We start from the raw sequence: 16,502 nt of genomic DNA, 5'->3' as shown, positions 1-16,502 counted from the left end.
TTATTTTTCTCTCCTCACTTTACTGCCTCTATCTCTGGCTACCTAACCCTTTGTTTCTTTTCTGTTCTGTACAGCTACCCTCACTTTAATGGACTTTGACTTGGCCTGTAGTTTAGGGTGATATTTCTGGGAGGCAGAAATGTGGTTTCCAGCTTTGCTAGATACACACTCATACGACACGTGTTTAACATACGGGATTTAATCTGCAAACATGCTTCCTCTTTAACAAAGCTCTTTGTAAAATCCTAAGGGACGTGAGTGTTGCCTTCCATGATAAACCTGGAGCTCCACATGTACTAAAGCTCTTTGCACTTCAGTGAAGTCTGAATCAGAAATGATAGGTACAACTTCTCCTTAGGATGTTTACTGTGCTTGCTTAACTAAGTTGTGAGACCTTTATCTCTATCTTTGAGAGCTGCTTGGGAAAATAAGGTATTTTTGAGAAAGCTGTCATTAATCTAGCTTTTTTTCACTGTCGTCTTTCTTTCAGATGTGCTAAGCATCCATGTGGCATTTGGAGAGATGCCAGTCCTAGAGAACAACTGACAATCCTGCAGCAAAACCAGGAGCTTTATTCACTCCCCTTCATTCTTGGATGTTAACATTTGCATTTTGAAGACTTCACCCTTTTTGTCATTTCTATGAAAAAAAACAATGCCTTTAATGTTGGCTATATCTACATGTGTGTTCCATTTGAAGGGCATTCACTTTTGCCCAAAATATACGATTTAGACTGGAGATAGACAACTGAGTGAATGGATAGACCATTAAATTTGTGCCACTGTTATTACCCCACTTAACATGTGTCTTGTCTGTCCCACCTCCTTGAATCCCTTCACTCATCCCTCAATCTCCCTCCCTTTCTGCAGTCTCCCTTACCCCCCACATCTTCCCTAGCTGCCTTGATTTGACCTACAAGTGGCTGTAGATGCTGCTTGACTCGTGTGAGGGGGAGGAGGAAGGCTGGCTGATGAGAACGCATGAGACTTCTGGCTGAGTAGCAGACATGTCTTCATCAAACAGCAGGAACTGGATCACACACAAATTCTTGAGCAAGATACTCAAGATTGCTGCCTTTCGGTCCCATTCAGGTATCTCTATCCATCCTTCAGTTGTATCTGTGCAGGCCTGATTTAGTCAGAAACGACTTCTACGGTGTAGCTTGAAAGGAGACTGAGAATACCCTTCTTCTGTTGTTCCAGACTTCAGGTCTCAGGACTAGACTGTAATGTGTTGAATATTTATATGTATGTCTTAAATCCAGTTCTGATTTTAAGGTAGAGCTATGATACTTCTGTACTATTTAGGAATACCCTTAAATGAATTTTGTAGAGTAGCTTGGAGAGGAAATTGATACCATTGGAGCGGAAATTGGTAACACGTACTTTCCTATTTATTGTTCCAGGTTTTTCCCCTTGTAAAATCTCTCAAAAACTTGGCTGCCTTGCTTTGAATACTTATATGTATGTCCTAAACCCAGTTCTGATTTTAATGTAGAACGACAATACTTCTAAAAACAAAAGAGGCCTGACCTGTGTCAGATCCACCAACCACTCCTACTTGCAATCTTCCCTCGTTACTGAGAATCCTCCAGACTTACCATTTCCCTGCTGTCTTGCTCATGTAACAACCCTCAAATCACACCCCTCTCATTTCAGAGTCTGCTCATTTCTGGTCACTGCCTCATCCAACCCCAGGCCTTTACCTAAACCTACACCATCAAACATCCTTCCTGCAGAAAGCCTTCCTTCTTTCCCAACCCCTGCCTGAACCTCTTTCCTATCACAGCAGGTGGAGGAGCAGGAAGGAGGGAAAGGGCTTGGTAATGAACTCTGTTTTGGATTGCAAAACTCTGATGAGAATTTTGGGGTGCTGAAATCTTAAAAATCTTCATGTAAGATGGATTGGACTGACAACAGCTGTAGACCAGAATGAGCAGGGTGATTTAACAATGGGAAGAAGCCTCAAGACTGCAAGCCCTGGTGTGTCTGTCCCCAACAGGAGTTGGTCCTCTCTTTTGTTGTTTACATTAAAATCAAATATGGGGTACAAGTCCATACTTTCAGCTCTGATTTGTAAAGTGAAGGTTACAGATCACACTTTATGAAACTGATGCCCATCAAGTTGAAAAATAGCTCGCTATCCTACCTGTATAGTAATTTATTTTAAAAACAACTCCTAGTGTACAAATGCTCTTGTTATGGTAGGGCTTGCCTCTCCTTGAGGCTGCACATACAGCAAGCAATGCGACTGATTGCACTGGTGTGACTGCACCATCTGGTGCTGCCCTGCGTGGAAGCATCAAAAGATTTTTCCTTACCTCAGAGCAAATTATATAAATATTTAAAGCCCAACAATGTGGTTTCAAACAATCCAGTCTATGTCTGTCCATTGTTAGCAGCAGCTTCCCCCCTTAGCTTTGGGCAATTCCAACAACCTCGGTTGGTTTCCACAGGTTTAAGTTGGCTTGCAAGTTAATAGTGCTCTTAATAACACCTCATAAGTGCAAACTTGGCTGAATTTGTACAAATTGTATACCTATGTACATTAAGCCATATTGCAATAACTGCAGCAGGTAAAATGAAATAACAATAGCATGACCTGTGTAATCCTGATTCTTATGTTTGTAGCTCCAAAGCTGTTAATAATATGTAAAGTTAATTCTTGTCTGAACCTCATTTAAATAAAGCTAGCTTTACCACAGTGTAAATTGTCTGTTGGTAGTAATTGGACAGGCGAGTGCTTAAACTTGCCTGTTTTCTCCGTTAATCCAGGGCCTAGGTAAGCAATGCAACAAATTTAACTATAAAACAAATACAAAAGCTGCTTCTTGTAGCTGCCAGCTAAAGAAATTCTGCACCCAAACCCACGCTAATGGTGCAAGGGGCATGCCTCCACAGAAAGATACTACTTTGTTCCAGCGTATTGCTTTGGCCTCTGAAACTCTCATTTGAGACTGTGACTTCTGGCTTGTGCTTAAAAGCTTGAAGCTTTCTCTAATCCAATGTACTGGGTTACTAAATTTGTGTTTTTAAGGTAGATTTTAATTGATTAAATAAAATAAAGCTACACATTTGTTCTAAAGTGTGTATGTGGGTTTTTTTCAGCTTGCTTAGTGTAAATTATTTTCTGATAGCTGCTTCATCTTCAGAGTTAGATTTGCTGCTGACAGTTCATTTGTTGTTGACTGACATTCAGTCTTTGATGTGAATTGAAGGAGCTAATTACAGAATTAAACTGTGATTTGGTTGTAAGGTTCTTTGAAATAAGCATACTTAAGAAGTAGTAATAAGAAAAAGGTACTGTAGAAGACCGTGAAGAAAAAAGCCTCAATATGGGTAACAGTATTCAGTGAGCCACAATGAAAAATTAGTAAATAATTTGCTGGTATAAATGAAGTATTAAAAAAAACCCAACAAAACAACAATATGAGTGTCTACCAAAAAAAATATGGCATAGAGTAGTAGATTAAGGTCCTTAGGCCCATAATGGATTATCTTCTAGGTTCCTACACTTCTGCTTAGCTGGACTATACTCCCCATGACACCAAATATTCAGAGGTCCTTGTGATTTACATTCACAGACCTTGGATTTAAGACATGAAGCTTCTCCAGCCATCTATGTTACATGGCTAAAGATGTTCAGCAGCATTTGTATCTCAATACTTGCATGGATTTCACACCTAAACTCATTTTGTAAAGCTACACATTTACCTTCCTATCTAAATCCAGTACCTGCAAATACTTAACTGCACTGGTCACAGCAAACAGAGAGATGTCAAAATGCTGCGGGATGCCTGTCCCTCCTCTTGCTTCTGTATTGCATCAGGGGGCTCATACTGCAGGTGTGCTGGTTTGACTGAAAATGAGTTAATTAGTGCAGTTAGAAACATTTCTTTTTCACAGCTAGTACAGTCATCATTTGGACTAAGTTTGAGAACAAGAGATAACACCCTAGCACAGAGTTAATGTTTTTAATTGCTCTGGTCTGAGAGTCAAGGACATTCTGAGTGCTCTGCCAACAGGTGTGAGGCATAGAGGAATGGGATGGGGCAAACCCTGACTGACATCCAGACTGATCAAAAAGAGTATTCCATGGCATTAGTGTCATGCTTCACATTAAAGGAGAGTCAGGATCTTCCACTCTTTCTCCTTTGTTGGAGCTGGGACCTGTTCAGGAGAGTTCTGCTTGGGTCTTTCTTTAGTTTGGCCTTCTGCCATCCTGCCATTTTGCAGAGGCCTCTGAGCCTTTCTGCCTTTTTCCTCTTTTCTCTTTCTGGGATTGGTTGTTGGGACCAGGTGCTTTTTTTCCTGGGACTTGCTGCTCAATGTGGACAGAGTTAATGAAGAATTGCATTAAGTATCTTTTATATTCTATTTTATATATATATATTTACTAGTAGTTTATTAATATTTTGTTATTTTATTCAGCTGTGTTTATCTCAATCCAGGTTTCTCCCTTCCCTTTTGATTCTCTCCCCTATTTGGACGGTGGGAGGAGGGGGGAGTGAGTGGCTGTCATGGTTGTACTGCTAGCTTGGGTTAAACCACAAGAGCAGGTGACCGATCTCACTGCCCAGCTCTGACATTGGTAGGTATAGATCAAACCAGCATCTCCCACCATACTTTGTGTTCAAGGTGCACAACCTCTACCAGTCTTTTTACAAGGTTTATTCATTTATACTATCCTGTTACTGGTTAACATGAAGTCCCTAAGAAGGCATCAAAGTAGGGATTAGAGACCAAGTCTCCTGCATGAGAGGTTTGCTGTTTTCTCTTTCGTAATGCTATTTTATTGGCAATAGCTCAAGTATCCTGGCTATTAGCTCAAGCTATGGAAGCAGATCTGGCTTTCCAATTCAGATCCAGAGCATATGGGAGGCAGCTGTGCTCGTTAAGGAACCTGCACAGCGTGGATGCAGCAAGTGCCTAGAGATGGGCAGGCAGCTTGCCAAAAGCACGGAGGATTCCTGAGATGGTCATGTCTGGATGCCAAACACTGGATGTTTGTCATTCACACTGCTGCATGGGAGTGGAGCACGCCTGAGGAGGCTGATGGCCCTGCAAGGAAGGATGTGGTTTGGAATGAGGAACAATGTGGAGCAGGCGGCCAGTGGAATTGACAGCACAGGGTTTGGAGTCCTGATTTCAGGGAGATGGATGAGATGTGGTGAAAGACTTTTAGCTTTGTTAACATTTTAGGATGCTACTAACAAGATGGAAGCTTGGCCATCACAACATTAATATCTGATTTCAGGCTGATGTCATTTCTAGTTGGACACTACATTTAGTCTTCACAAAAATGAGAATGAAAGATAAGGGTGTAGTAAAGGCCCATAGCTGTTCTGCTCCAACATCCTCTTGAAAAAATAATATAAACTCTTTAAAATTTGAATATCTTAAGTGTTTCCTGTTCCTCCTTGAAAAAGACATCCATTTCCAGAGCTTGAAAACCCCACGTCTCAGTCCTCGCTGCTGGGACAGACAATATGATGAAATGAGGGAAGCAGAAGTCTAATATGCCATGGGAGTTGCTTCCTGGGGATGGTCTCTGTGTGAAGTCCTGCAGCAGCTTGACCCTCTCCTCATAATCTAGCCTACCAATCTGTCCCTGTCCCTCCTAAAAAAGGCACCAGACTAAAGAATAACCTGCAAGACACCTTTTCCTCTAAGCAGCCCGACAAGAAGGGAATTGTAGAAATTTGCAAGGAGTTCACAAGCCAACTGCTGACCTAAAAGGCAGACATCCCACGAAGCCTTTGGGAAGCTGCCCAACAGCAATCCCTGCCTTCTCCCCAGCACTACTGTCCCTATCTCATGGTCTTCTGCGGACCCTCAGCCTTGCAGTGCTGCAGCCTCCTCTCCCTTGCTTGAGCTATCTGTCTTTCTGCTTGGTAAGCAGGTTCCTTGAGAACCTTTAAACTCATTTCTAGGAGATTTGCATCTAACAGTCCCAGGGCTGGCATGGCAGCCGTGCCTGTTACTTCCCATAGAAACGGCTGTATGAGGCAGAAAACCTGACACACAACCTCCTGAACACTGCTCCCTTTTACTTTCCCAGGGTTAGCCATGAGGCTCACAGAGCAAGACAGAGAGAGAGATGGTGCTCAGCCAATATTTGAGAGTAGGTCCCTGAGTAGGAGTTTTAGGCCCAGACACAAGGCCACCCAGGGTCCTGGGCTGCCTCCACTTCATTCTGCACCAGGAGCGAATGTGGGTTTCACACACTTCTGTGTTCGGCCCCAGCCACCTGTGCTGGCATTGCCTCGTGTGTGTGTGCTGAGACCCTCTGGCAAGGCAGCAAGGGAGGAGGGCAAACATGAGGGGAGGCTAACCTGGGGATCTGAATTCCACTTGCTGTTTTAGTTGAAGAGAGAGGTGGCCAAAAAAGAAAAAAGTTTTCAAAGCTGGCTCACTAAAGCGAAGATGCTGGAGGGCTACTTACAGCTCTGAGGGAAGGCTGAGCATGGGAACATCGGGCAAGGCAGAAATGTTGGCCAAACTGTTTCAGATGCTGACTGGAAGGGCAGCCTGCCCACAGTCCCTGGCTGACATCTGGGTGCTTTTTCAGAGGAAACTTTTCATAGCCCAAATTATTTATGATCTCCCACATGGTGTTTTCACTATCATTTCATTATGGCAATTAAGAATTACAAAGACAGATACGACCTGCCTATTATTCTGGAGATGACATCAACTTTTCTAAACTGGAATATTTGCTGAATAGTCTTGAAAATAGCATTATTATCTTTGGCATAAGTCTGCCTGCTGGGGAAATGCTTTTATTGGATTTTTGCATAATCCTTCTTGATCTTGCAATCGGATTGAGGCTCATACATCCTCGTTCCTCCCCACAGTAGAGCCAGTTAATGCCTTACAGATGCAGGGGAGGAGCCTGCATCAGTATGAATGGTGTGGCAAAGACACATTGGTGGGCATATTGCTTAGAGTTTTTCATGCAAAGGTATATTTAACTTTAAGAAAACCAACCAACCAAATGAAAACAACAAAAACCACACAAAAACAGACAAACCCTTTAAGTCAATATTGGTATTGATTGGTAGAAGTAGGCTTATATTTACTGTGGCAGCATATTGACTATATGTTGGAATTACTATTTTGTTTTCTTTCACTCATAACCAGTAGTTGCTCAGGGAAAGAACAGATACAATACTTCTCTCTGTAATAATTTCTTGATGTGTCTTAAGTCTCTGGGCATCCCTATTATCTATTAGTTATTTATTTTTCCAATAAAAGACACATCATACTTTCTTTTCTCTTTACTATTAAGAGCTTGGGTCACTGGGGAGCATCAAACTTTACAATCTAAGCAGTAGAGATGCTTTTCCTTAAAACTTCAAAACCTCCTAATTTTGGTTGTGACTAATGTAGAGGAGCACAGTGATGGTGTGCAAACCAACCCGTTATACTTCTGTATCATACCATAGCAACAAGGAGCCTTCAAACATCACTGAAAAATAATGTAACACCTCTTGAATTTTGAGTTGTAAACTAAGTAAGGTATTGATTAATTGTCCCCACTGAGTGGCAAGGTACAACAAGGAAGAAAGTAGCAGTGAGTGGTACTGACAACATGCAGGGAAGCAGAAGAGCGCAGCTGGAGGACTACAAGCGCAGGGACAAACATGCATCAAGTGATCTAAGATTGCTGTTACTGAAAACTAAACTGTTTATTATGACAAACTTGGTATTAGAAGACAACCTCCACAGAGAGGCTCCACAGTCTGTTGCAAAAACAGAAGAAGACTGAAATGAGTTGAAAAAAATAAGTGCTTTTATTGAGCATTAATTTGAGCCCTGTTTGTGGCAACACAAGAAAGTAAAACAGCTCCTCCAGATCAGCAGGGGAGGCAGGATGGCATGAAAAGAGTAAGAACTACATGGGGACTACAAATCCCACTCTGCACAGATGAGTGGGAAATGGAAGGGGAAAGGTGGAATCTTGTTTCTTTATTCTCTGCCTTTTATCCTGTAGCCAGGAAATAAACTGTAGTGGCTATGGAGCTTACGTTTTATGTACTGAACTTTTAGACTCTCTGTTCTCAAGACAACTGCATTTTAATCCAATATGCTTTTTCAGAACTCAAGCCTGCTGTGACCATGGGCTGCTCCTCCAGGCAGACATTCTGAATCACTCATTGCTATGTACAAACCCCCATCATTAAAAACCCCACACCTACCTCCCCAAAACCCCACACAAACCAAAACAACCAACCAACACAACAAAAACAAACAGCAGAAACCCCAAATGAAGGAAGTTCCCTCTGTATATAGTGGAGAGAAAACTAGCTTTATAATGAACAAAGTCCCTCAGTAAATACTTAACAGCAGCACATGACGGCTTTATGGACACAGGGGCATTTTTGTGATTAAGTCCTTATAAAATAATATGTTCATACATATGTATGAACATTTGAAGTAAGAATATCTTCACTTTAAATATAGGTTCATATCCTTAAAGTAATACTTAGCAATGAACTAAAGATGCTGTCAGGCTAGTGCTTTTCTGCAGGAGAAGAGGGGGGTAAGAGTTTTTAAAATTTGCTAAAAACAAGAAATATGATTGTGTCTGGACAACTAATTATGATCTGTGAAATGTAAAGTTCAGCGTAGCTCAGTTTTTTCCCTCGTTACCTACTTTCTTAAGTAATAGGGAGACACCAAACCAGCTAACTGGCTCCTACTCTAGACATAAGACACAGACCAAAGTTTAGAAGGTTATGTTTGAATTTTAAATCAGCTAGACTGAAATATTAGTTATTCTTCAGCTCAGAAGAGCTTAAAGTAGACTGTCAAATGAGCAATGCTATTGTTAGACTCGTTTGAATTCTAGCTAAGAATCTATACTTTTTTTATTCTGTTGTGAACTCAAAATGTAACCAAATCACGGGAATAGAGTGTCCCTAAACGGAGAAGATACTCTGGTTTTTAAGCAGACAAAATTAAATAGAGGGAGCAGTAATGCTGATGCTTACAGAATTAACATTTCTCATCCCCATTGGAGGGCAGTGGTCTGGGCTGAAGGAACACCTGGACTTTGTATACTCTGTGTGTGCACACTGCCAGGACATGCTCAGGCTCTGTCTTCTCCCTGGACCTGGGTACAGGGACATGCAGCAGCTGCATTCCCATTGCTGGGACGGCCAGTGCTGAAAACCAAACAGTCACTTCCCCTCGGCCTTGTACTTCCCTGGGGAAGCTGAAACACAGCGTGCAGGGATGTGTCGGCATTTCCGCCCTGATGAAGTTTCTCTGACACCTGCTCCTCAGCTCATGGCTCTCTCCCAGGAGAGATGACGACACAGCATGGGGGACATAAAACGCTCCCTCAAGGCTTGTTTCTCCTTCCAGGGGACCTATCACACCTGAGCATCCCAGGAGCTGCTCACTGAGGATGCAGTTCTTTGCTGCTCTCCAACACCTCCTTCTGCCTCCAACTCTTCCTGCAGAAATGGGATGCTCAGACCCAGAGAAAGGCTCCCCTTTCTCCACAAAGGCAAAAATGTCAAGCACAATAATGCATCCTGGAATTTAAGAAACTGTCTGGCTCTGTGTCTCACCCTTCAGAACATCTATTCCCATATGTATTCCTATATATCTACATCTGTATCTATCACAACCTTAAAGTGCTTACAGTGGGAAAGACAGATACTCATCCATGGCCCTCCCACAGATCTTCTCATAGCAGTGTCCTCACCAAGATGCTAAGGACAAGGGCAGGCCAGTGGCAGGGAAAGTGTCCTGCCTTCTGAATGGTTGAGTGGCACCAAGGCACCAGCCTGGGCCCAGGCAGCCCTGCATGTTAGTTGTAACAGTATAAGTAAACTTTTCTCATCAGTGAAGATGGGAAAATATCCTCCCATGTGCACCTGCCGCTGCAGGCCTCAGGACTTTATGGTTCGGAGAGCTCTGCAGCCCCTGTGTAAAGGACCCTGTTCTCTGCTCTCCCTGCTGCAAGGCAGGGCTCTGAGAGTCCTTTCTGTCACCTTTGGCTCTCCAGTGCAGCCCCTTGGTGCAGGAGTGCTGTTAGGAAATGAGCTCTGAGCAACACGCTCCAGTTGAAGATGTTCCTGCTCATTGCAGGTGGGTTGGACTAGATGACCTTTGAAGGGCCCTTCCAACCCAAACTATTCTATGAAATACTCTTTGAGGTGCACAGTGCCTGCCCTTGGGAGGGGCTGTGGGACAGTGAGTCAGGATGCCTGGGTGTTTGCTCTGGTGTGACTGCACCATCTAGTGCTCCTTTCTGCAACTCACCACTTGTCTTTCGGCCAAAAGGGTTTCTCAACTGTGTTTCTCACAAGTCAAGATGGATTGCACCTCAAATGCACGTAGAACCATTCCTTCTGTTTCATAACACCCCAAAAGCAAAAAAGCATGGAATCCTGGGCAAGTCATCTCTCTCTACAAGTCTCCTGTATGACCTCAAAAGAAGCCTAATGGCAAGTGGTGACTAACAGCTGATTACAGAGGTCTAACCGTCACTGCCAAACCTCTCACCGTGGCTGTTTCCAGTATAGCTGGTGGCTGTTCACAGTATAGCTGATATAGTCCGTCTCCTTAATGATGGATGGCAACTATCGATGTGAAATATGTTTTTTATGATCCCAGCACCGGACACAGGTAGGATGAGGTTTGCTTTCATCTGGCAGGGAATCCAGTATACATTTAGTCACCTATCTCAAGGATTAAACCATAGTCTCACTATACGTGTAGCTCATGCTATGCTGGCTGAAGAGCTGGAAATGTTAACATTTCCACAAGAGGTCACTGTGGGGCAGCGCATCTGTGATACATGTCTTAAGAGGCAGCTACTGCAGGGAACCTGTAAACTGGCTACAGGCACTTGCTACAACAACATATCTACAGCCAAATGGAATAGATACACCAGAGGAACAGAAACAAGGGCCCAGTCACAAATTCATCTTTTGGGGAGTCAGATGGATAGCTGTGAGAAAAGCAGCCCCTGATTATAGTCCTTACAAATTAAAGGAATGTATCTTGTCAGCAATTACTAACCGGGGGATATATAAGCAGGTGGGTTAGTACCACGTCAGTCTAGTCTATAAACAAAGTAACAGTGATTTAGTAAAGAAATTCCTAATCAGGAACTGCTGTCCTTTTGGAATTAATATCCTGGAACATGCACAATTAATTTAATCATGTTTTGAGACTCTCAGTTTAGAGCGTCCTTAGAAGAATTATTTCATTATAACACAAAAAATCATGCCCCTGCCAGGTGAAGACCTAACCCATGAGCATGCATAGTACAAGAAAATGATTGTGTAACTATATTTAAATTACTAGCCAGTCCTGGAAAAGGGGTAGAAACGTGGGGAGGTACTAACGAAAATCAGAAGTATAACTGGTCTAAGCATTGTGAAGAAGGTGTGCTAGTTTTGCAGTTTTACCACCTAGCACCCCACATTGCTCAATTTCAGAATAAAACAGTATCTTGGCTCTGTGTGTATGATTGGTGGATTGCATACCAGCTAAAGAACCCTGATTTTGGGACAATATGATGAAGTGCTACAAGAAATCCAATGGTTACCCCTGCCCCAGAGTAAGAAAGGAGTTATGTGCCATGCTAGGGGCTTTAGGATCTCAGAGGGCACATATTCCAGGTTTTAGTGTAATAGGCTGACCACTCAAGAACTTACTAAAGAAAAATGCAATCTGGTAATGGATCCCACAACATAATGAGACCCCCAGAGCTGTTAAAGAAAACCATAAATGTGAGTCAGGTACTGAGACTCATCCACCCTGTGCAGTGGCTCTCACTACACATCCAGGTGGGAGAGAACAAATATTGGTGAGGACCAAAGCAACAGGGGTCACCTGGATGCGCACAACATCCCATCACTTTGGGCTCCAAATCACAGCAGAATTTTGTGTAAGAATGCAGCCATATATAACAAGACTATTATTAAACAATTGCAAAAAGAAAACCTAATTTTGAATAGGAAACCAGAGATTATGTCTTTGCAGGAAGAGTATGAAACTGGGCAGTGATATCATCACGATGGTGATAACATTTCCTCTCTAGTAAAGCTTTTCGAAAATCCAAAAGCACGTGAGTGTTTCTCTTCATGGTAAGCATGGAGTGTCTCACTCCCAAAGCTTTTTGCACTTCAGTGAAATCTGAATCAGAAGAGATGATAGGTATAGTCTCTCTCTATGCTACTTACTACAATTGCTTAACTGAAACTTTCATTATCTCCATCTCTGAGAACTGCTTGGGAAAGTAAGATGTTCTTGAGAGAGCAAGCTGACAGAGTAAGTTGTCATTAATACAGCTTTTTTTAATCGTCTTCTTTCTGTCAGCTGTGGCAGAGCTAGGAGCTTTATCCATGAGGATTAATACAAGGATACTAACAGTTGCTCCTTTGAAGACTTCACCTTTTTGTCATGATCATTAAAAAGCAATGCCTTTAATGCTCAGTATAGTTACATGTACGCTCCACGCAAAAGCCTGAATAGCAGCCCCAAGATCCTGGCAAATATCTCAACCCACTCACCTCAGTGGGGGGCAGGAAGGATTCCCCTTTCTTCTCCCCTTTCCTATGAGGAAACAGGGGCGTCTCCTTCACATGCTCTCAGGTGAAATGGAAAACTGAAGCTGAAATCAGGGAAGAGAGAGAAAGAAGGGGAGAAAAACACATTCTGTTTAGTGCTGCAATGCTTAAACTACTCGTTTGGTGTCATTCTATCAGAACAGGCAGCATCTTCTGCCAGATGTTTCATAGACTTTTTGCAGCCTCCCCCTTCCTTCAGCAGCTCTTCAGTATACCCACTCTAGAGAGATTGCCACTCTGTTTCTCTCTCAGTCCTAACCCTAATCCTAAACCTACACCCTGGCTGCATGTCGAGCCTTGTCCAAAACCCCCAGTCCTGGCACAAGGTGAAAAACTCTTTGGAAGGGCATACTGTGGGCCCTCAGTCACATTTAGATGACATGGTCTGGGTTCTGATTTTTCTGTATAAAAACTGCAGTCTAAGAGAGCACTTGGCAATCTGGCCTTCTTAACAGGTCCAGGGGGGTTGGCTACAGTGTAAGCCTTTGCCACAAACACTCCTGTCAGCTGGGGAAGAAGTGTCCTTCCTGGACCTAACTGTCTCTTCAGCAGGGCTTTGACTTGCTGAAGTTATTCGCCAGAGCCTCTCCTGGGTTTCCGAGTAGCTGGAGCAACTCGCCTGTGTAATCTTAATAGGTTTCTGACTGCAGGATGATACCAAGAAATGCACCCTCTTGGTCCTATCAGACATTAAAGGAGGATTTTGCCACTCACCCGGTAGGTTTTAGAGACAAACTGAGGAACTGCTCTCTTCTACAGTCCTTGCAAACTGGCACTTCTGCAAAACTTCCTGCTTCAGTCAGAGCAATTCCATGCTATCCAGGAGATACCTTAAAGCCTGGAGTGTTACTCTTTTGCAAATGACCTCTCTGCCTCATGCTCAATGGCAGAGACAACAGTGCTAAGTGCCAGTGTGTTGTACCCCTATTTCTTGGTGCTCAGAGCCATGTTTAATAATGTTCCTGGACAGCAACAGGAAATAAATGTGCTCATTTCTCTAAGTAAGAGTCACCACTGAGGTGTGGCACTGCACATGAGTACTGCTACCAACAGCTCCATGCCAGAGCAAATAAATCCTCTTGGCAGCAGCAGCTGCACTTTTTTCCTCTCATCATGCAAAACCTCAGCTCCTGTAAGCAGTTGGGAGATCATCAGCAGTGTGTGGCCAGAGGCAGACATCACCCTCTTTTGCAGAAGGAGAATTTTTTACCTGACACTGCAACACTAGGTGACTTTCTCATGGGTCTACCAAGGACTTGTGCTGATACACAAATACAGGTCTTGAGAACTAATTTCTGTGGGACAACTTCTTTTTGGAGCAGAAAGCAAATCCTTTAGGAGCAAGAAGATCCATCTCTTACAGTTTCTGAAGACGAAAAAAGCACTGATGCAAGCATCACCTCCAAATTCTCAGTATGCTTTCCTTTTTAAGATATAGATACAAATCCCATGCTAAGAGACTTCTGATCCCCGAGTTAATGAGGACTGAAGATGGGGTTTCCATTCTCTGGGGCAAGTACCCTGCATTTGGTAGCACCTTCTGTGGCCTGACTGGCAGAGGCAAGGGGAAAGCACCAGCCCTAAGAGGAGCACTATCATCAGGGCACTGCTACTCTTTGGCTGGCAGAGCGGATGCCATGTGTTCTCAATTCTGTCTGTGACAGGTATTCAAAGGCAGAATCATAGAATGTACTGAGTTGGAAGGGACCCACAAGGATCATCGAGTCCAACTCTTGTCCCTGCATATGACAAGGCCACAGTTCACACCATGTGTCTGAGAATGTTGTCCAGTCTCTTCTTGAACACTGTCAGTCTTGGGGCCGTGACACCTCCCTGGGGAGCCTGTTCCAGTGCTCCACCACCTTCTGGGGGAATAACCTTTTCCTAATGTCCAACCTAAACCTTCCCTGGCACATCTTCCTGCCATTCCTTCGGGTTCTGTCATTGTTCACTAAAGAGAAGAGTTCAGTGCCTGCCCTTCCTCTTCCACTTGTGAGGAAGCTGTAGACCATGATGAGGTCTCCTCTTAGTCTCCTCTTCTCCAGGCCAAACAAACGAAGTGTCTTTACCTGCTCCTCATACAGCTTCCCCTCCAAACCCTTAATCAACTTCATAGTCCTCTTCTGGACACTCTCCAGTAGCTTAATATCGTTTTTTATCCTGTGGCGCCCAGAACTGCACACAGTGCTCCAGGTGAGGCCGTACCCGTACAGAGCAGAGCAGGACAATCATGTCCGTTGAGTGGATGACAATACTGCAGAAGCCCCTGCTTATGCTCTTGCTGTGAGATGGGGGCAAGGTCCAACTGCATAGTGAAAACTGTTGTCATTGGAAGCTGCCAAAGTGACATATCTGCCTTGCAAAGTTATCACAGAAACCTCTGCCATGTCAAAATCCTCTATGAATGTAAAACACCTCGGTGCTACTTCTGTGCCTTGTATTGTCCTGCTCTCTCAAGAAGAAACAGTCAATAGAATGTAAAAAAGAAAACAAACAAAAAGTAAACCCACTCCCCCCCAAAAAAAACAGGAAAGGTCGTGTCCTTTGAGGCACGGACAGTTTAAGTGGCTGCTTCCTCAGCTAACTACTTAGTTGTCTTTCATTCACTCCCTGTTCAGATCGAGCTACTCTTTAACCACATGTCAGCTCTCCACTCTGCACAGCACAGCCCTGCACGCAGATGAAAGCTGGATCGGTTTCAGCCAGTTCTTTCGGGTGACTTTTGCTTCTCTTTTTGTCACGGAGGCACCCCGAGGTTAGTCTAAGGGACAACAGAGTCCAAAACAACTTTTATTAAACAGGTGAGAAACAGGGGTTTAGCACTCCAAAAGTGACTTGAATACAGGTTCGGATATCAGTTGAGGAAAATTATTAAGAGGCAGCAACACCACAACAGGAGGCCCACAGAGTGCATGCACCTGGCTTCACCCTAAACAATGCCTGAGCCGCCCCTAAGTCCGGGAAGAGTACAGACTTGCCTGAGCACAGTGTGGGATTATTTTAAAGGGATACACGTACTCGTATTGAGTACGGAAAAGTGTACACTCGCGATTCTCCGAGGGTTAATACACGTGTCAATGTGCACAGAATATTACACATGCTTATGTGGAAGCACGGGAGGAAAATACACTCCGCGATTCTGCCACGGTTAATTTATACACGTGCTCGTATTGAGCACGCAAAGTACGCGTGCAAACGTGCACGGAAAGTAGATACACTCGCAATCCTGCAGGGTTAATTTTACACGTGCTTGTATTAAGCACGGAAAGTACGCGTGCAAATGTGCACGGAAAGTTACACGTGCTTATGTGGAAGCACGGGAGGAAAATACACCCGCGATTATGCGAGGATTAATTTTACACGTGCTCATACTGTGCACGGAAAGTAGATACACTCACAACCCTGCGAGCAGAAGTTTTACTCACGCCCGTGGCGGCAGGGCAAGCGGCGTCTCCGTCCCGGGGAGGGGGCTCTCCGCAGCAGCACTTCGCTGTGCTCCACGAGATCCACGACAAGGGGCGGAGTCTCGATGAGAGTCCCGTTTTTTATTGGCTGATCAGAGCTGACTGTAGGCATTCCAGAAGCTTCTGTGCACCCCCACCTTGGCTGTGGGGGTGCCCCTGAAGCCTCCAAACATCCCCCACGCTGGCCGCGGGCGCCCAGCGGCTCGCTGGCGCCTCAGCATTCCCTTCTCTTGACGGCCCTGGCCAGGGTGCTCTGGGGCCAAACAAAATAAGCTGTTAGCCTCAAACAGCAGAGAGAGAGGGAGATGTGTCTACTCCTTCCATGATGAGGGAGGGAGGGGGAGAGAGGGGGGTTTGCATCCCGCCACACTTCTGCAGCAGCGGAGCTCAGGAAAGACAGGTGGCAGCGCAGCCTTCTGCTCTGAGACACACTTTACTCCCCA

General features: G+C 44.1%; 1 protein-coding gene and 1 long non-coding RNA gene across 6 annotated transcripts in view; one reads left to right on the top strand and one right to left on the bottom strand.

The window, feature by feature from the left end:
* The window catches only part of AKAP12 (A-kinase anchoring protein 12), a 31,948-nt gene extending 28,864 nt beyond the window's left edge, over nt 1–3,084 (top strand). For all 5 annotated transcript variants that reach the window (XM_065057407.1, XM_021294847.2, XM_005507643.3 and 2 more), the window contains one exon: nt 491–3,084. In XM_065057407.1, the coding sequence (XP_064913479.1) occupies nt 491–499 (9 nt within the window). In that variant the 3' untranslated portion in view covers nt 500–3,084. The remainder of the gene's footprint in view (nt 1–490) is intronic.
* Nucleotides 2,269–16,010, bottom strand: LOC135575279 (uncharacterized). Its single transcript, XR_002420410.2, has 2 exons — nt 12,539–16,010; nt 2,269–3,858 (listed from the first exon to the last, which is right to left on the bottom strand). It is a non-coding gene; the product is annotated as an uncharacterized LOC135575279 (long non-coding RNA).
* Nucleotides 16,011–16,502: the final 492 nt, after the last annotated feature.

Source organism: Columba livia, chromosome 3, assembly GCF_036013475.1.
Source record: "Columba livia isolate bColLiv1 breed racing homer chromosome 3, bColLiv1.pat.W.v2, whole genome shotgun sequence".
Taxonomy (NCBI): domain Eukaryota; kingdom Metazoa; phylum Chordata; class Aves; order Columbiformes; family Columbidae; genus Columba; species Columba livia.
This window is presented reverse-complemented; position numbering and strand designations above follow the sequence as displayed.